General features: G+C 39.9%; 1 protein-coding gene across 9 annotated transcripts in view; it reads left to right on the top strand.

The window, feature by feature from the left end:
* The window catches only part of plekhg5b (pleckstrin homology domain containing, family G (with RhoGef domain) member 5b), a gene marked incomplete at its 3' end in the record, with an annotated part of 80,772 nt that extends 62,160 nt beyond the window's left edge, over positions 1 to 18,612 (top strand). For 6 of the 9 annotated variants that reach the window (XM_080031191.1, XM_080031188.1, XM_080031195.1 and 3 more), the window contains 14 exons: positions 4,849 to 5,028; positions 7,061 to 7,231; positions 8,850 to 8,945; positions 9,518 to 9,718; positions 10,709 to 10,819; positions 11,301 to 11,450; positions 11,788 to 11,925; positions 12,479 to 12,598; positions 13,015 to 13,147; positions 13,379 to 13,494; positions 14,030 to 14,187; positions 14,731 to 15,130; positions 15,735 to 16,426; positions 16,929 to 18,612. In XM_080031191.1, the coding sequence (XP_079887317.1) occupies positions 4,849 to 5,028; positions 7,061 to 7,231; positions 8,850 to 8,945; positions 9,518 to 9,718; positions 10,709 to 10,819; positions 11,301 to 11,450; positions 11,788 to 11,925; positions 12,479 to 12,598; positions 13,015 to 13,147; positions 13,379 to 13,494; positions 14,030 to 14,187; positions 14,731 to 15,130; positions 15,735 to 16,426; positions 16,929 to 16,938 (2,676 nt within the window). Of the gene's footprint in view, positions 1 to 4,848; positions 5,029 to 7,060; positions 7,232 to 8,849; positions 8,946 to 9,517; positions 9,719 to 10,708; positions 10,820 to 11,300; positions 11,451 to 11,787; positions 11,926 to 12,478; positions 12,599 to 13,014; positions 13,148 to 13,378; positions 13,495 to 14,029; positions 14,188 to 14,730; positions 15,131 to 15,734; positions 16,431 to 16,928 lie in introns of those variants that run through there. The other 3 variants (XM_080031196.1, XM_080031190.1, XM_080031189.1) reach the window with 2 other exon arrangements.
* Between the last annotated feature and the right edge of the window lie 2,734 nt (positions 18,613 to 21,346).

The following is a 21,346-nucleotide window of genomic DNA, read 5'->3' as shown; positions in this document are numbered from 1 at the left end:
CTGTACATTTGACAATAAATATCTTACATCTTGAAATGCCCATGGAGTTGTGTTAGTTAGTTTAAATTGCTTATTGTGTCCAACCAACCAGCCAAAAGCAAACGATAATCATTTCGAAAAGATATTAAACTGAAAATCTTAACATTTGAAGAGTGTGGAACCATTGAATAAACTGTTCAATAGATAAATAATCAATATACAGTAGTTGTTTATAACCTCTTTCGTCTACAACTAAATATATCACCTAAACACCATTTCCAGTCCTCTGAAGGATGTGGTCGGCTTGGGCTTGTGCTTATCTGCGCGGGCGGCATAATAATCAGCCCTGATAAATCTGCAGAAACGTGCAAGTAAACAAAAGGGAATTTCCCGCCTGCATGGCCATTATCGGGGGCATTTCTTCTTCCTTGTTTTGGCCCAACTGGCATGGCATTGTTTTAAAAGGTCTCTCTCTAGGCTAAACAGCCAGATCTGAGATAGCACAAAGAATAGTGGAAAGACTTCAATTAGGAGTGAAGAAAGGGTTGTCCCATCTGCTTCCAGTCACCCTATTATGTTCCTTGCCTTTATTCTGGTAACTGCTTGGAATGAAAGCTAATCTTGCATCGTTCTGGTAAAAAAAAAAAATCATTGGATGGCTAATGTTGTGTATTTATTTATTTAAATTTGCATTGGGATCAAAACAGCAGTACATTATTACAGCTAAACATGTTAACTTAAGTTCAGCTTTTTCGAAAAGAAGAAAATATCTATATGAAAAAAAAAAATAACATGTTAGATTAATATAAATTATAGACAGATAGAAAAATAACTTGATAGATGGAGGTAAAACATATTTTTTTAATAATAATATATTTTTTAAATACAATAATAGCATTAAAATAAATGTTGTGTATCTACAGTAGGTAATGGGTGCGTTTTATTTGTTCTCCTGAGCTGCCTATTGAGACCTGCCTTGAATCGCATTTGCCACTTTCGAATCTCCAGGATGTGTGTTTGCAAACAGAGGAGCTCCCTATAGTCTCTTACAAGCTGTCACCCACTAACTCCTCCCCTTTCCAAATATTCAGATCAGCCCTTTTTTTTTTGGCCCCTGCCTTGCCCTGCCTCCTCTTTCCTGCCCTCTTAACACAATGAGGCAAGATCCTCCTTGTTGCTATGACTTCAGTGCAGTGTCTGTATGAAATGCACCCAGCACCACCACACCACCACTGACTTGTTTGGACAGCAGGAGGACACAGGACACAGATACGTCCCCCTCAGTTCAAAGAGGAACTTGCTGTCGGCCACAGCGGGACACGGCGCTCTGAGGAAAAAAAGCACTTACCGGACCCTGTCATCTGGAACTGGACGTCCAAAAAAGCGAAGCTGGGAAAACCAGTCGGAATAACGTATACCAGACAGTGTTGTCAATTCTGGACTGTTTTTTGCAAGGACAACGGTGTGGATGTGTGTGTTTCTCACGTTGGAGACAGACACACAGGCAGACAGAGAGAGAGAGGAGAGGAGAGGAGGCTAGAAGACGTTTTTGAGAGAGCGCAGCAGCTGTGTTCCAGAATATGGGCTGCGATCCATGAATCCAATTGAAGGATTAGGATGGTTTTTGTTACTTTTGACATGCCTCTGGCTTCAATGGTGAGCACTGTTAACACGGTGGGAACACTGCTGCATGCTTCTATATGTCACTGTGTGCTTTTTAATTACAGTGGTCTTGTCTTGTCATTTAAGGTCCTTGTTGTTCAAGATGTGCATGCCCTCTTAAGGAATATGTAGAGTGTATGCATTGTCAAGTTTGATCGACTAACCACTGTATACCGATATGCTTAAACACCGTATTGTTACCTTTTAAATAACAATTTTCTTGTATTTTCTTGGAGAAACTAGTTCATTTGGAAGTCATATTCAAGATTCTTGACTTTTTTTACATCAGTGATTACATTATATTTAGCCTATTCTGAAGTTTTTCCGACATATCTCTACATGATATGCTCAAAGACCACGTTAGAAAAGCTACGCTATATGCCTTTTTTTTCCCCGATTTCATTCCACCTTGTTTTGATGTAGAAGTAAAAGCCGGATCTGTGCTGGGAACTGTCACACAGTGTGAGCCCAGACTAAACGAACCTGGTTTCACTTTGCCCAGGATTGTGTGTGCTTTTCAGTAGCACACGGTCCAGACTTTCCCCTTGTTTGTCAGCGGGGACTGGATACTTCCTGACACCTGTGTCCTTGAACACTTGGCCCATAATTTTCCCCCTTAAAAAAAATCCCTAAATGGGTCCAGGCTAGTTTCCACTTCCCTTTTTTAAAGTGACTCTAAATTGTTCCTTTCACTTGAGCTTTTTGTTTTCCGAGTCCAACCTGTCTATTTGCAGTGCAGCCCCTCTCTATACCGTGGTAATCATTTAAGACAAAAAGATAAAAGGACCAAATAAAAAAGCTGTTTGCGAAAACCTGGCCGACCCCCCACTAAGATTTACTATCGGCCCGGTTATGCAACTCTGTATAGGGCCACTTGTCTGCTTTTACTCTGGCTAAGTGCTTTCACAAAAGGGGCTTCGGGGATGTTCTTCCTAAAATGGCAAACTGTGGTGTTATGCCTTGAACAATTTGACTCGGAGATAGCCATAACATTTACATTTCATTTTGTTACGTATACACGCTCCATGCACTCATGTCGCGTGATAAGTCTTTATCTGTAGTGCAATGGAAGTTGTTTAATAGCGGGGATGCAAAACTTAAAAAGTGTTTTTTTTATCTACAGTAAGTCATCTTGTTTGTTGATACAGTTTGTCTCCATTTAGGCAAAGCTTGACTCCTCGTGCTCCTGTGTTGTGTCCCTTTTCAAATTTACAGTTGTATTTTCTCACTTAAAGCTGTATAAACAACGTCTTATTTCTATCCAGGCACCATGACTAACAGTTGGAGAGAGTGGAACAGTTACTGCAAACTTCTCTGTAGTATTTTTTAGTTAGAAAAGTAATTGTATCAAACTGTTTCAAGGTTTGAAGTCAAAATTCGGCTAAAAAGTCACTAGAATTGACCACCAATCAAAGATAAACCAGTGAAGGAGTGTCTCAAGTGAAGATGCAAATACAGTGTTTACCATGAATGATGAGGTCTCTCTATCAACATAAACTAAATGGTATTTTGAAAAGGGGGAACTCCGCATGTGTGAGAGAAGTTGGAGAAAGCCTTTGTGGCTGCAGAGGGGAGCTGTCTGAAATCTGATAAATATTTAGTCGATGCTGAAGACTGCAAGTTTGACATTTTAAAAAAAATATCTGAGGATGTGGAGTTGGGAAAAACAAGAACTTGTAGCTCAATTCCCAACTTTACTTGAGGCTGGCAACTCCAGGCTATAAGTACTTGCATCAAAACCACCCACATTTTAACTAGTTGAGTCCAAAAAATGCTATACTAAAAATCTGTAAGTATCTATTGAGAGTTCATATACTGCAATGTACGAAAGGAATAGGAAGAACGACAAATGGGAAAAGTAAGAAATTTTTTCTATATATTCTATTACGTTAGCATGCGTTTAGAGAGCGCTGTACCTACTTTCATGATGCGTTATTTAGTACGTTGACATACATGGTCACTTTCTTGGCAGCAAACATACAACCTATCTGCTTTGAGCATAGGTGTTTTGATTGCATTCTTGTCTGTGTGCGTGTGTTTGTTTATTTTGTGGAGGGGGGGGGGGTCATCGGTGAAGGAATTTTCGTTGGAATGGATTCGCCACTTACAGTTTCAGTAACGGTGTCACTGTCCTGGAATGTGCCTTCTCTGTCACTAGTGTTTGAAATGGGGGGGGGGGGGACACTAGCAGATTCCTCACTCTAAACGGCAAAAACAACTGCTTCCTCAGATACACTGTGGACCGGTCAGTGGCCCCTGTTTGTTTGCTTTTGCTGCTTTGCTCGTAAAGTAAAGTGGACACAGACAGAGAGAGATTGAGGGGTCGTGGATAGGGCCCTGCTGCTGACAGTGTGACAATGGCTGGATGGAAACAATAGGCAGACTCTGGCCCATATGGAACAAACCGTGATGTCATGAGCGTTCCCTGTGTAGGAAGTGGCCGTTAGCTTCCCCCTGTCCTGTTTATGTCTTTTAGCCGTGTCGTTAGCGTATAGCTTTAAACAGCCCCTCATGATGTCATAGCTCAAGCAGAATTCCCCCCTTTGATTTCCTGTTTGTCAGTGTCTTTGTGTATTTTCTCTTTTTCCTTTATTGTTCCATCCGTCTGACTGGAAACTATTGTCCCTTCCTCTTGAGATGACAGAAGCGCTAATTCCTGTCCTGTTGTATTCTTTCGTTTTCTGCGCGCTATCACTTAAAGGTGGAGTCAGCGATTCTGGAGAATCCTTGTTGTCAAAATTAATTCTTGTCAATATTAGGGAATATCTCTTCTCGATCTGCTGCATGTCCGTACTGTGTGTGCACTGAGAGAAACATCCAGTGTTAATACTTTGGCATGTTGCAACTATGGTTGGCCTGAGGAATCATCTTTTTCGAACTAGATGTGGTGGGCCAGTTTACAGAGCCTAGGCTGTTTACTAACACTTTATTTTGCAAGGCCGTCTTTCTTAATAAGAATTTGTTATTAATGACCTGCTTGGTTAAATAAAGGTCAAATAAAATGTAAGAAATAATTAAACACCAGAATTGTTTTCAGCGTGTACACACAGTACGAACAGGTAACGGATCTTGAGGAGATATTCAGTGATTTTGACAAAAAAGTGGGTTTGTCAACAGGCTTTCCCCAGAATCACTGACTGCACCTTTTTAAATGCTGAATGCTTACCATACAGTGTGTAACTTTTCTCCCTCCTCTCTGTCTTGCAGGGTCAGGCTCGGCGGAGGAAGAACATGACAGAGTTCCTTGGTGAGTCTAACATCCCGACCCCAGAGACGGTGGGCCATGCCGGGGGCTCTCTGCCCAGCACGGGGCCCGACAGCTGGAAGAACAGAGCAGCCAGTCGCTTCAGTGGATTCTTCAGCTCCAACGCAGGACCCTTTGGAAAGGTAACTGCATGAAACACAAAGGGTGCTAGATGTTGGATAAAGCCATAGTTAAAATCTTTATTTCATGTTTAAAACATAATAGTCCAAAGTTTTTACAGACTTTGTACTAGTATGAAAGAAGACATGTCATGGAAGCAACGTAGCCAAACATCTCAAAATTGACCATTGCTTTAAAAAAAACTATGCTTTTGCCTTGCAGTGTCTTGGCTTACGTTTAGTGGTGCACTTTCTCTCGGTTATAAAATATACATTTTAAAAGCTGTAGGGGACAGGTTAGGGTTAGGGTTAGCCCAGACATGTCTCATATTTAAAAGCAAACTTTGAAAGGCAAACAAAACAGTAGCTCGGGCAGAGGGAGGGGGTCGGAAAGGCCAGATCCCCGGAGTCCCGGTGAGGTCATTTCCTTTCAAAGTCTCCTGACTCGCTCTAGCTTACGTACTTTCCTCCCAACAGCTGGAAATGAGTAGGTGGAAGGAAAAAGGCCTCACTCAATTCCATGCAACGTCTTATTGATTTGAAAAAAAAAACTCCGGGAAGTATATAGGGCATGGTTAAATATTTTAGGGAAATGCATTTTATTTGCCTTTTTATATGCAGAGAGTAAGATGAGTCGATAGATACTTCTCTTGTCTGGCCAGCAGTTAGCTTACCTAGCTTAGCACAACAGGAGGAAGCAGCTAGCTTGATTCTGTTCAAACTTCCAAGTCAACGTTATTGTCAATACTGCATTATATACCAGAGATACAGAGAAATGTTTCCTCCGACCTATAGTGCAATAAGTACAAAGGATAACAAATATAAATAATATATACAATAAATCCATTCTAAATAGTGCAAAAAGTAAGTCAAAAAGCTCAACAATTAAAGCAACATCCCCAAAATCAGAACCTTTCCTCTAACCTTTGCACAAGATGTTCAACTTTCATGCTAGTAAAGCACACACACACACACACACACACACACACACACACACACACTCCCGCCCACACACGCTCCCATTGTCCTATCGGTCCTGAGGTCACATCCTGCCCAGTAGCAGATGTCAGATAGAGACAGTATCTGTCAGTCAGCTGTCAGCGCGCGCTTCATCTCCATTCAAACTGTGTGTCCCCTCTGCTGCCCTCAGGGCCAGAGACCTGCACCTCTAGAGCCCTCCATACTGTCGGGATCAACCACTGTCACTCCCTGCTTTAAGAAAGAAAAATGAAAAGCGGTGCTAGCCTCTGATTAGTTGATTTAAGACGAGATACTGCAGGTGAATAGGGTTAAATCTAAAATGTTTTACTCAAGGATATCATCATGAAACTTTGCCAGTTGATTTCAAATATAAAAAAAATATTACTTTTTTTAATTTCATTTTTTTCAAATTGCAAATTTGGCAGTACAGTGACGGTGCTATACAAAATAATAATAATTGGATCGCTTGTAAAGTGTGTAAAGTTTTTACAGAACATATTTTTGAAAGAAACAGAAATGTATCATAAATCAGACTATTAACAAGAAATGTTTCTGTAATAACCCTCAAAATCGTGCTAGGAATGAATATGGAAGGTTTAGTTGATGCTTAAAAAAATAAAATAAAAATCCTTGTTGTGTCCAGTCTTAAAGTTGACTAAATCTATTGTACAAATTCTCTCTTAAAACAACTGTAGAACCGTTCTGTTATCAAATGTTTCATGAGCCATAAACCACTGGTCCAGCTCCCCCTCCTCCTCTATGCTGTAGCCTTTTCCCCTCCACTCCCTATTATTCTATTGTTCAAAGGGGTCTCAATGCACACAGCTCATTTTCATAACTACATAAGGCCTGCCAGACTCGAACAAAGGGCTGAATAGCAAGCTACTGTTGGATTTAGGAATTAAGGCGCCAGTAAGCACACGATTTGTATGCTAATTCACACACACCCATCTCAACCTACAGTTGGCCTGCGACAATAATTTGACAGAAATTGGACAGTTTACTCGTGGTGGTAACCTTGTTTTTAGACTGATTAAGTTTGTGTTTGTTGATTTAATTTATTCCCTCGTTATAGGAAGTGGACCGTCTGGAGCTGCTCCAGAGTAAGCTTCATTCGTACACCATGTTCGGGCTGCCTAAGGTGCCCCGACAGCTCTCCTTCCACCAGGACTCATGGGAGGAGGAGGAGGAGGAGACTAACCTAGTGCTGGAAGATAGTTGGCAGAGTCTGCTGGATAATTCAGAGGTACAGTACAAAGACACAGTAGAATGATGATGTGGTTCGACATACATTTTTAAATTATGTTGAGTCAAACAAATGGAAAGCAAAAACAATCCATACACAATATACAATGCAAATACACAACAAGCTGATGAAGAGAAGAAGAAAAAAACAATTGAAACATTAAGACAGCGAGTCTAAATATGAATAAACTAGTCAATTCAAGTGCACACAAGATTGTTTGTTGTTGTTTCTGTTCACCTCCCCCGGGGACTACCAGATGGAAATTAGCTCAAAGCTTTTTTTTTGTTGAATGTTCTTTGTACATGGTCCCAGATACAAAGAAAGATTGACCAAAACAAAATACAGACTAAAATCTTCTGAAACTTGAGTACAAATAATAAGTAAGCTAAAGATGTATTGTTCTATCAATACTGGATACAAGCTATATGTTCAAATGAATGTTAATCAAATTACAATTTGGATAAAATAAGATTTAAAATGTAAACAAGATTTATAAATATTTTATCGGCACAAAATCCTTGACTTTCAAAGAAACTGCAACCCTCCCCAAATATCCAGTATTATTCTGTACTTCTGTTTTTTTTTTACTGCATGAAAATTTTAATTAAGTCTACATCTATGGTTATAAAAGTTATAGGATCCTCCCCCCACTCTCACAAAATAAACTGACTAACCTCCCTTCAGCAGACTGAGATAAAAATGACATAACCCTTCCCCTTTCCCGACGTTCCATCCTCCCAGCCTCCCTCATACATTTCATAAATCCCTTATCAGTGTTCACATGGCAAACAGCTGACTACCTACTGTACTAGCATAGCGTGTGACTTTTACTTCCTTGTTAGTGTATCTCTGTCACACCTGGCCTTGTGCCTGTTTTTCCCATCATGATGCCTACAACACACTTTGTTACGCTGTTTTCAGGAACCTTACATATCTATGTAAAACAGGGCTTCCACCTGTTAATGTGTATAAGACTAAATATGACTATAATTTATATCTAGACTGCTCAGCTGATGCACATTCACCCCTTACGGTTAGTTGCATAAGCCGTTTCACTGACTTGATTACTGGCAATTTGCACATGATGTCCAGTAAACGAGTCCGTAATGTGAGTTACTGGAAAGATCTCAGAAGTTATTACGTCGTTTCAGAGCAAAAATTAATGAATGGAAAATCATAATCTTGATAATGGGCCATTTACACGAGTCGCCTCACCCTCATGATATTATTCAGAGACATCAAGAGATTTATACACACACCCTCAGAATTATAAAGCAGGATATACAAATAAAAAAAAACGCCGTCATCCAGTGAGAGAATTGCACAGAGGTTTTACAGAGGATTAAAATATAATCGTATGTCTTATCAAATATATCTTGACCAAATCCATGAACAAAATAAAAATAAAAAATGTTATAGCTGCAAGAAGAATCTAGGAATGTCGATAGTTACCCTGCTATCGGTGTTTGAATGTGTGTGTGAATGGTAAGGTGTTAATGGGAACATGGTCTCCCTTGCAAAATAGTCTCCGGCCTCCCCCTTCCCTGTATAAATAAAGGTTAAAAAAAAGGAATATTTGTTATATCTAATAACTTAGTCTGTTTCTGTGTGTGTTCAGACATTGACGAGGAGACAGTTCCACCAGCAGGAGGCTATATGGGAGCTGCTGCAGACGGAGGCAACGTACATCAAGAAACTACGAGTCATCACTGATGTAAGAACAAAGAACTACTGCATTCTGCTGACACGCACAGGCACACACACACACACACACACACACACACGCACACACACACACACAGACATAATGATCGTGTACTGATACAAAGTCTGGCTCTTGTGTAAGATGAAGTAGCTTCTGTCCTCATATCGATAGACAAGAGTTAAGATCCGCCGCTATCACTAATCAGTGAGCTGAGAGCTCAGGAAAATAATTGGGTTTCAATTGCAAGGCTGATAAACTTTGCCTTTATCATCTTAGTTCGTATTTATACTACATGGCTCAATTGGCCACATTCCGATTGTGTGTAAGCGATACAAATGCCTGTGTAATCTGATCAATAAGGCTGCAATAAGGGCTCTCTTCTTTTTCTCTCCGACTGAAAATGATTGCATTGTTTTGCGGTTTTGGAAGTGTAAGGTTAAGAACAGGTTTCGGTTATTGCGCACTTTTAAAAGTAGAGACGTAAGCTAAGGTAAAAAAATACGATATTGGGCATCTAGACAATGTAGTATATGATACAGCCTCAGTATCTTTATCATATTATTTTCTGTCTCCCTGTGCAGTTGTTCATGTGTGGGCTTCTGAACCTCCAAGAGAGTGGTCTGCTGACGGAGGTGGAGCCCGCCAAACTCTTCAGTAACATCCAGGAGATCGTCCGTCTGCACACGTCACTATGGAACCAGGTTATGGTGCCCGTGCTGGAGAAAGCCAGGCGGGCCCGCGCTCTGCTAGACCCCACTGACCTTCACCAGGGCTTCAGGACGGTATGTTCAGGTTCCTGCACTAAATACAAGGACATTTTATAGATGAATGTTTGTAACGCCTTCATATGTAAAAAAAATTAATTATAATAATAAAAAAATAAAATAATAATTATAATACAATTAAAAATTAAATTAAATAAAATTAAAAAAAATAAAAAATAAAATAAATAATAAAGTTGAGAAAAAAAGTCAGTTGTAAATGACACTGTTAATATATTCGAGAGACCCTGTCTACAGCCGTGGACTTTACCACTGATTAGTTTAGTGTCTCTGTGAACCCAATATATCCAGGCTAATAAATCATTTAACAAGCCAATTGATTTCTGTACTGAAGGTCTGAGAAGATTAGTTTGAGGTCAGTGGGACATAATGGAGTAAACGCTCAATAAGATAGATTCACTAAACAAACTTTTTCAAGAATTTACTCAAGATATGTACTCATCTACAGTTTTGAGTTACTTCATGTCTACTACAATATCGTGGGAATTATGATACATCTCTCCCCACTACATCTATTTGACAGCTATAGTTAAGTAGTTACAAAAAAAAAGCACATTCTTACAAATGATCACACACGTCATGAGGATTAAGTTTTACTTTAATAAATGCATTTAAGGCAAAAATTAACATATATACATATACATATATAACAACATTTTTGAGATGTATGAACTCAATGGGCTGGATCATGTGTATATCATGTACTCCCCATAAGCCCCATGTTTATTTATATTGACATAAATATTATATTACATTTAGATATTTACACATGTGTGAATAGGATATGAAAAATCAACATCTAAACTGAAACATATGAGGCAGTCCTGAGAATATCCTGTATATAATTGTCTATGTCTGTATCTAATACAGTGTTAGCTTTACTCTGAGTCAGAAGTAAATATGTTTTCCCTCATGTTGACGTTGGTAATATCTCTGACTCATGGCTGTGTGTGTGTGTGTGTGTGTGTGTGTGTGTGTGTGTGTGTTTAGTTTGGCTCCAGGTTCCAGCCCTACATCTGTTACTGTATGGAGGAGGAGGGGATCCTGGAATACATGCGCGCGATGCACAGGGACAATGAGCTCTTCAGGACCTACGTCACGGTCAGTCAAACTCGCCACACACTCCTTTGTTCTCTCGCTTTAGGGCTAATTCAAGATCCCTACTAGGGTTGGGCTGTATACAATTTTTGATACCTTTTTAAACCTTCGCCAAATTCCATCCCGGTACATGCTATTATCGTTGGGTAATACCTATTTCTACTTCAACTGCCTGTTTGTTTTAGTTCATCGGCTAATACTACATTTTACAAGATTACATTGAACTAATCACAATGGCGTTAACTTCACCAAATACACATTTTTACAGAACAGCGCGTGAACACGTCACACTGTCACTCAGTACAACTTACATTCCAAACGAAGGAAATACCATTTATATTTTTATATACGCCTGGATACTGTATTACCGCCCAAGCTTAATACCTACAGCTATACCCTGCTTACACACAACTCATATTAGCTTTTCTTAATGTTTTTGGCTAACTCATTATTCCTTTTCCTGTCTTTGCATGGCTCACTCCAGTGGGGAGAGACCCATAAGCAGTGCAACCGTCTGAAGCTAGCTGACATGTTGGCTAAGCCTCACCAGAGACTGACCAAGTATCCTCTGCTACTGAAGAGCGTTCTGAAGAAGACAGACGACCCAACGGCCCGGGACAGTGTCAACAGCATGGTGAGGAGGGATGGAGAGATATGTTGAAGAAATGCTGCTTTTACAATACTGACACTGACAGAAATATCCAAATCCAATCCGACTTCATTTATAACTAAATTTAAAAAACAACACAGTTGAAATGTTGTACAATCAAGACGCAATAGTTACACAAAATGCTGTTTAAAAAAAATCAATAAAAAAATCAAATAAACACAGGGACTGGTTTACGAAGAAGGAAACAACAAATAAGGAAAAGTCTCATGGTTATAAGCTATTGATTTAAAAAGCGCATATACCCGCAAAAAAAAAAAAATCTGAACATTGGCTCATATCTGTGTTGTTATCCCTCTTGTAGATTGCCACGGTGGAACGCTTCATAAACAGCGTAGACTCCCAGATGCGACAACGTGAGGAGAAACAGAAGCTGGCCACTCTCTCAGGCCGGATAGACTCCTACGAGGCTGTAGAGGGCAGCAGTGAGGAGGTGGAGAAGGTAAGAACAGGATTGTATGAGCTCCCAGTGTCTACAATGTCTTAAAAACACTTAAAATGTCTAATCAAATCAGTTTTATTTGTATAGGCCAACATCACAAATAGACATTTGCCTCAGTGGGCTTCACATTCCCTACAGTATAAAAACCTTCTGCCCTTAGACCCTTAGCTCGACTGAGAGAAAACTCCCAGTAAAAAAAACCCAGTAAAATGTAAGATTGAGCTACACAGTGGACAATCTCCTGCACTATTTAACATGTTAACTCTGGCCACATAGCACAACACAACATCAACACTGTTATCACCTCATTTATTGTTATTTGATCTGTTTAATATCTCTCATTTCCATAACTTTTGCATACTGTAAATACCTGTGTGACTCTAATACTTATACCTTTCTTATTTGTATATATTCTTTTAAAACTTTAATTCTATTTGATTTAATTATTTATTTTTTATTTGAGCACAGTAAAACAGAGCATATGAGCATGTGACAAATAAAGTTTTTTGAATTTTGAATTGGGCTTCATGCTTTTTGTTCATTTCCCTTCCAGATCCTTAAAGAGTATAGCCGCTTTGACCTGATGGCTCCCATGAGAGGAACTTCTCCAGAGGAAACCAGACAGCTGCATCTGGAGGGAGCGCTGAGGATGAAAGAGGGCAAAGACAGCAGGGTAAGAATGACTCACACACACACACACACACACACACACACACACACACACACACACACACACACACACACACACACACACACACACACACACACACACACATTACTCTTTATAAACACATGACGGGGCTCTTATCTTTGCACTCAACATCTGCTTTCTCATGTTTAGTTTTGCAAGATTTTTTTTTTACTTTTTATTTTTTTGAATAAAGTGGAGTGAAAAGTAAAAAGATACAGATGAAAAACAGACAAAGTACGGTTTACATTTTGTACCACATTGTTCATTTGCAGAGTAATTTCTTTGACATAAAATGGGCTCGAACCAATAAAACAAAAAGAAAAAGGTATGTTGTTTTTAGTTAGATCCTGAGATTAGAATATTAATATTGATGTCATTTTCCTTTATTGTTATTGTAGATGGACGTCTGCTGTTACCTATTCACTGACCTGCTGTTGATAACCAAGCCGGGGAAGAGAGTGGAGAAGATGAAAATCATCCGCCAGCCTCTCCTCATTCACAACGTGGTCTGCAAGGAGCTGAAAGACCCAGGTAAGAATGACTTTCCTGGATGTTTTTAAGAACAAATAGTCATCTCAATAGTTCTAAAAATGGTTGGGGAAAGTTTAGTTGATGTAAGTGCTTTAGAATTTGAGATTTTTTTTTTCAGAATATAAATAAAAATCAAGATAATGGCCGTCAAAGATGGTTGTATAGGAGACATATATAGACGGAAACAGAAAAGGTATAGTCTCCTAAACTGTTGCTTTTTTGTCCCTGTAGGCTCGTTCATCCTCATCTACCTCAATGAGTTCAAGAGTGCAGTGGCCGCCTACACTTTCCAGGCCAACAGCGCCACCCAGGGGAGAAGCTGGATTGATGCAATCTGCAATGTCCAGGTTGGTGAACAAGTCCATTCTTTAGTGTTTGGTGACTGTTTTAACACATACAGCTGTGGAAATAGGACCCAATAAGATTCATAGGCAGTGTTCTGTGGTGTGAACACTCGAAAAAAATGTTTTATTTTTTATTGCCTATTCCACCCTGTAATTTAGCCTTTTTAAATAGTATTTTAATTAACTGTATACTTGGTTGTTTCTTTGATGTGCTTTTCTTTTTTTATGGTTTTCTTTTTGGAATTTTACTTTTTATAGAACACAAACACAGAACTGGAGACAAAACAACCAACATGGATTTGCTTTTCATATAATTCTTAACATTGAATAGTTACATCATCACAAATCAAAACTAAATAGACAATTAAAAGAAAGTAAAGAGAGAGAGAAAAAAAGAAGGGCTGGGGGGGGGGGGGGTTTGTTTGATGTTTTATTATAAATCTGTGATCACTTTGAGTTGCCTTTGTGTGTGAAATGTGCTATACATATAACGTTGCTTAATGTGTGTGTGTGTGTGTGTGTGTTTATTGTGCTTTAGAACCAGCTGCAGAGGCTGCGCACAGAGGAGGTTCTCCGGCAGCAGAACAGTCTTCAGAGATGTACGGAGGGACTGGAGGAAGAGGAGGAGGAAGACGAGAGCAGCAACTCCACAACCAGCTCCCCCTGTCTGAGGCACAAAGACAAGCAGAACTCAAGGTACTGCAGTGTGCTACTCAACTGGAATGAATGAATGAATCATTTAAAAGAAGAACAATTGGTCATTGTATTTTTGATAGTTAAAAAATAACAAGTTATGCTTACTTACCTGTTTTCTTGACTAAGGTTAAAAAAAAAGAATTGTAAGATTAAAATAATTCCAGCATTATTCATTGTCTATCTTCACAAACTCTGGCCTCACATATTTAACCAACTTGCTCAAGAAATGTTAATATTTTTTGTCCCGAAACGTAGACGAAAAGTTATTTTTGCCATAACTGTAATGTCTAACAGACAGTCTTGTGTGTGTGTAACTCTTGGAAAGAAGTTGTATTTCACAAAATGTTGAACTGTTCTATTGTGGAAGAAAGAGACATGGATGCAGTTATATAGTTTATTTCATTGTTTATATTAGATTAAAATGGCTATTACTTTTTTTTTTTTTTTTTTTTTTACTTTTACTTTTACTTTTACACACTTTTGTGAGCTCTAACTTGTTGTATTGTTATTCAAGTCCAACTAAGCAACCGTCTCTCCTTTCAGCCAATCAGACGGCTCCACTGAGACTCTGTCGGTGATGGACATTGATGATCCCAGTGAACACACATCGTCTGCTGCCTCCAACACCAACTCAAACCTCACAGTCACTCTCAACTCTACAAAAGACTCTGATTCATCTGACGAGGCCCCAATGCCCCTGTGTGACACGTCTGAGATCAAGCAGTCACAGACCAACACTAGAAACCACACTGATGTTTTCTCTGAGGAGACTGGGCCCAATGATGGTGGTGGTGGTGGGGAGGGGGAGGAGTTAGACGCACAGTGTAGGTCTCTCTCCATGGACAGCGCCTACGGAACCCTGTCCCCCGAGTCCCTCATGAAGGAACTACAGCCACGGGACAGACAGAGTGAAGGAGAGGAGGAGGAGGAGGGAGAGAAAGAGGTATGTGTTACACTTTTTGGGAGTTAAAAAGTGTACATGAAAACATACAATAAATATAATAAACAGTGTAGATGAAAACATAGAAAAATTCTAATTTGCATTAGGACAGACATGAGAAAATATTTATTAATGGTGAAGTCAGCGATTCTGGGGAGTGCTTGTTTTCGAAATCACTTTTTGGCAAAATCTGTGAATATCTCTTCACGATCCACCACCCGTGTGTGTGTGTGTGTGTGTGTGTGTGTGTGTGTGTGTGTGTGTGTGTGTGTGTGTGTGTGTGTGTGTGTGTGTGTGTGTGTGTGTGTGTGTGTGTGTGTGTGTGTGTGTGTGTGTGTGTGTGTGTGTGTGTGTGTGTGTATGCTGAAATGAAATCCAGTGTAATACACATCTTAGGCTTTGTAGACGGGGCATTTTGCTAGCTATGGTGGGGGCCATCTTTTGTTTACAAACCAGTTTACACATTTATTCACATATTTCAACTTGCCCCGGAAATGAATGATTTTTTTTTTCAGAGACGAAAAAAAAAGTTATCTTTTTTTGTCTTAAAATGTAACGAACGTACAGTATATAAGATTAATAACGATCTTTTCTTTGTCTCACTAAGGAGGAAGCAGAGCAGGAAGAGCAAGAGGAGGAGGAAGAGGATGATGCCGTTTCACTGGGATCCCAGCTGTCCGTCATCCAGTCTTCTAAACCTCGCCGGCGGCCGCACATCCAGTCGCGCCTCGACTGCCTCCAGCAAGTCTCCAAACTCAACCTGTCGCGCTCCGAGGACAATCTCTTACAATGCCTCTACGGCAAGAAACACATCTCCCACACACGCTCACTACGCTCGGAGACACAGGACCAAACAAAATGCCAGAACATAGACACATCCTTACTTCTAGCGCACAGTAAAAGCCTCGAGGAGCTCGGCCAGAACTGCTCGGCGCTGTCAATCAGTGATCTCGACCAATCGGACGAGGGCTTGAACATGAGCTCCGCCCCCGCCGACAAACTGTGTGCCACCCTGAGGAGAGCGGAGGCCAGGAGGGCGCGCAGGGACGTTAACGAGGCCCAGAGTAGTAGCAGTTCGGACGGGGAGACGGGCGTGACGTGTGGGGGTGGTGTGGAGGTTGAGATGGAGAGGATCAATGAGTCGACGGAAGCGGTGGTGGCGGATGGCAATTCGGGGGAGAATTTGACGAGCAAAAAGAAGAGGAAATCTCCGGCGCAGCAACAGCACAAGAAGCTGACGCTGGCTCAGCTGTACAGGATACGCACCACTCTGGTCCTCAACTCCACGCTCACTGCATCGTAAGTTCTAACTTTATGTAGATCATGGGTTTAGCTGCTTTTAAAGGAGCAGTAAGCGATTTTTTGAGAAATGCTTTTCAAAATCACTTTTTGTCAAATTCAGGGAGTATTTCCTCACGATCCGCTACCTGAAACATAGACTTAACTGGTGTTGATACACAGTCTAGGCTCTGTGAATGAATGTGTATGTAAAGATAGGGGCCTCCGTAGCTAGCAACATGCCTGTTCACAGAGCCAAGGGTGTGAATACACATAGGATTATTTTTGCGCACACAGTAGGCTACGGAAAGGTAGCGGATCGTACAAAAATATATTTTTAAAACAATTATTCTCTAAAATCGCTGACTACACCTTTTCTACCACTCATGTTTGTACATTAAAACATAAAAATGTGTAAAGTCTGTTTCCCAACTTGTTGAACTATTCCTTTAAATTGAAAACTAAATAATTTCCTTTGTTTTTGTTGTATGTACTAATGCTTTTTTGTCTTTTTTCCCCCCAGGGAGGTATAACCACTCTTCCTAAACAGCTGACCAGTGGCATGATGGGCATAACGAGGAACAACACTTTGTTTTGCTTCGATTGGACTGAACTTCTTGAGACACAAATGCACTCTCTCTCTCTTTCTTTTGCTGCCCTCTCCCTTTCCTGATGCTTTTTTGGACACTGAACCCAACCATGTTGCATTTTGAACAATAACAAATCTTATACATTTTTGTTTGTTGCTGTTGCATTTGGTTTTTCCGAATTTTCTTGAGCGGAAGGGGAGAGGCAGAGAGACACATAAAACTGCATGCACTTTGCAAACGGAAGTAGCGTTTTTTTTTTTTTTTGCGGGAGCGGGGCTGGGACCTTAACTTGTGGACTTGTTCAAGGCGTGGACGTGCTGCCCCCTTCAGAGAGAGGAAGTCAAGCCGAATCCTGCATCAAAATAAAGGGACACACTAAAAATACTTACCGTGCACCTGGGACGTCCTCCTAATATTTATACTACTCTTGGTTTGCTTCCATCAAAAGAAATGAACAAAAAAAAGAAAATTGCACAGTTATCTATGTTAAGTAGAAAAAGAAAAATCACTATGGAGTGAATTTACATTTACAGTCACAACAATGACTTTGAAATCTATTGTTTGCTGTTTGTGTGTGTCCGCTCGTGTACAGATGTGTGTGTGTGTGTGTGTGTGTGTGTGTGTGTATGAATGGTAGAATGTGTGTGTGTGAATGGTGGAATGTGTGTGTGTCTGTATGTTCGAATGATACATGGTCCTCAAAATTCCTGACTGAACCAAAACTGATTCCCATCTCCTGTGAATACGCTAACACACGTCAAGGTAGATTCTTGACTTAACTACCAAAATAGTGTAATGCCATCCGTTGTGTTGCCATCATCACCACACAGATGGACAGACACACTTCCTTATTTACTGTTTAATCTGGGTTGAACTAACGCCATGTGGTATGTGGAACTAATGAGTGGATTTCCTTAAAAAAACAATGACTGAATATAGGGGTGACTATTGTTTTGAGGAATTTGCTGCACTATATATATATATTATTATGGCTCGAGTATACACACTCACTCTTGAGGCCTAGATGTATTAAAAACCACATACACATAAGTGCACACGCTTGGACTTGGTCATAGGAAAAACACACTTTTTAAAGTTAAAGGCCTGTGTGACACTAATAAGATTGAACAACAAGGTTTTGGGTTGGAGTGAAATCTGCAGAGCTGGCTTATTATTGCAGCATTATCCAGGAGATTTAAAAAAAAATAAAAAAATTATTGACATTCACAATTGATTTTCAGTAATTCAGATCAGTCATATGTATTCCAGACCTGGCCCAAAACCAAATAGGTTAACTCTTGTTTACTTTTAGTTTCTTTTTATCTTTTTTCGTTTTGTTTATTTGTCATATTTATTATGCCTGCTATGTTTTATATATATATATAAATATATATATAAGATAATGTTTATATTATTATTTTGCTTCCATGATTTGTACATTTTCTGTTGTCGTTCGATCGTAGTCTTAATAATTTCAACTTGCCAGGCATGAATGTGCTATGAACCAAAATCATGTGTTTTCCCCATTTCAGGAATGACTTATAAAAAAAAAAGTGTCTTACAGAATAATAAAAAAAAAATGCTAAAAATAACTTTGCAATCCCTGTTTTAATGGTTTAATCCGTTGTAATGGAGTGATTTGGAGAGGGGAAATGGCATCGCATTAAAAACATGAACTGGTCACACTGCGCTCTCTCTCGTCTCTTAGTGTTTTTAGACAGACAGCAGGTGGCGAAAGTACAAGAGCACGCTTCATTACATCATGTTTTATAATTTTATGTCATTGTGAACCTGTTGTTTTTAGGGTTGTGTGTACAGTGTAAAATGGGGCCAGCATCTACTTACTGCATTGGAGGAAAGAAGTACTGATATATTTTTAAGTCAACGTAGCACTCTATTCAAACACATAAGTAAAATGTACTTGAACTATCGCTGTAAAAAAGTACTCAATCAATGTAAAAATGAACCCTGCGAGAGTGTATATTAGGTTACTATAAGTGTGTAAGAAGCATTTCATTTAACCTTATAACAGGTTGAGGTGAAGATACTTTTAACCACTTTACATACTGTTGGAAAGTTCAGTCAATAAGTCAATATTGAGCTGAAAAGTACCTCAAAAAAGTGCGTACTTGAGTTAATGACATTCTAGCATTCATAAGCACTATATAAGCATTTCATAACACACTATAGTGTTGACGTTTAATAATGTACAGCATTTGTCAAAAATGTATGAAGAGATTCTATTACATTATATCAACCGTTTATTGGTGCTCACAAGAAGGGTTGAAATTCTTGGAAAAAATGCATCAATAATTTAATTAAACTGGCCCTAAATGCTTAAGGCTACATCATCAGTGTTATAAACAATTTATCAAAATGTATTAATGGCTTATGAATAATAGAAATGGTTGAAGTAAAGTGCTCTATCCAAACCTTCACAGTAGAAATATTGTGGGTCACTTGGAGGTAAAAACAGCCACATCTGTTCGCTTTAGATTCTGGGAACGCGGTCAAAGCACACATCATCTTGTCCAGCTGTCTGTCTCACACACACACACACACACACACACACACACTGACACACTGTCTGTCTGCTCCTAGCGTCTGCTTCTGGCTCCCAAAAAAGTTCAATAAATCTGACCCCCCTCTGTAGCAAAGTGTGGAAACACCACACACACACACAAACATACATATTTCTACTGCTATACTTGTGAGGACACTCATTGACATAATGTATTCCCTATCTCCTTATCTTAACCCTAACCATCAAAATAAATGCCTCGACCCCAGCCCTTACACTAACACTCACCTAAACCTTAACCACACTTGAACCTTAAAACCTATTGTTAGCCCTCAAACAACCCTTTAAAGGCCTGTCTCAAGGTGAGAACCGGACAAAATGTCCTTACTTTCTAAAAGTGCCCTCACTCTCAAGGTCTGAAACTCAAATAGGTTCTCACAAAAATAGTTGTACAAGTACACACACGCACGCACACGCACACACACACACACACACACACACACACACACACACACACACACACACACACACACCGGCTGTAACATCATAGCCAAGGTGTATTTACAGGTGATTATATCAGCTAATCGGTGGATTACAGCATGTTGGGTCCACACGGCGCCTAAGCTGAACACAGGAAAGGCAGAGCGCTCCTGTGGGATTTCCATTTTAATCCGGTCCCAGAATGCAACAGGCCCCGCCCGCCCTCACATCTGGCCGCTCAGGATTTACTCGTGTAATCCTCGATTTTAAAACAATTTTATGATGCTTTACGGCTGATACGCTGGACTTTAATTATTAAAATGCAGCTTTTGAGTTTTAGCAATGAAGTAATTACACATCCCTGTTCTATTAGCCTTTGGCTAACTAAGTAATGAGGTCGGGCCTGGAGTCAGCTGTGCGGCCCGCATGACAGATGTGTAAAATTATTTTCAGGTATGTGATGTCATGAGGAGGCAAAGCAGGATGCATGCAGCTAGCCATCTGGTACATTTCATCACTAACTCCTAGTGAATGGTAAAAGTAAAGCTATAGTGCGTAACTTTTTTAAATATAAATGAATGTCGTGACATCCAAGCCATAGCCAAACAGGTTGACACAAAATTGATTAAGCCTATCAGCTCATCAAAACTCTCTCTTTATTTCTCAGTATGGCAGCTTTTACAAACTGGTGTCCCACCCCTGACACTAGCGCAGAATGCCCAAGAAATGTTTCAGATTTTGAATCTACTGCTAAAAAGAACCTTGACTTACAGCAGAAGGTATACAATCCATGCATGATCACCAAAAGCTTACGTCATGTAGATGTGCCAACAGTGTTGTTGTAATTACCCAGAATTCCTCTTGGGGGCGACAGAAGAAGTATACACACTATAGCTTTAACTCCATCTCTTTCCAACCCCTGGTTCAGTTGTGTAGAGACCGTGTTCACATATAAAATGCTAAAACGTTCCCTCTTTGCACACTGTTTTTTTTATTTACGTCACATGTCCTGTGTTCCTGTTTTAAAATGCACTGCTGCATACGTACAGCTGGGGGGCAGCGGCGCAGGGGTTAACGCCACCTGCTGTGGCAGATGTCAATAACCATGCTGTAAAAAATGTCCGATTAACACAAAGGGGCACTTTGGCAAATCCTGATTATAGGAGCACTTTCATTTATTAAACTCCTGCCAATCCCCTGTACTCTGTTTGAGCGGGGATGGGGGGATTAAAACCAGGTAGACACCATTGTCTAACCAAACAATCCCTCTTTTAAGCTTCTATAGCTGCTTCCTGCATTGCATGGTGCACAGGCCCTGGCCTGGCTGGCTGGCTGGCTGTAATCTCACTA

This window comes from Ammodytes marinus (assembly GCF_949987685.1).
Source record: "Ammodytes marinus genome assembly, chromosome: 7".
Lineage (NCBI taxonomy): Eukaryota > Metazoa > Chordata > Actinopteri > Uranoscopiformes > Ammodytidae > Ammodytes > Ammodytes marinus.
This window is presented reverse-complemented; position numbering and strand designations above follow the sequence as displayed.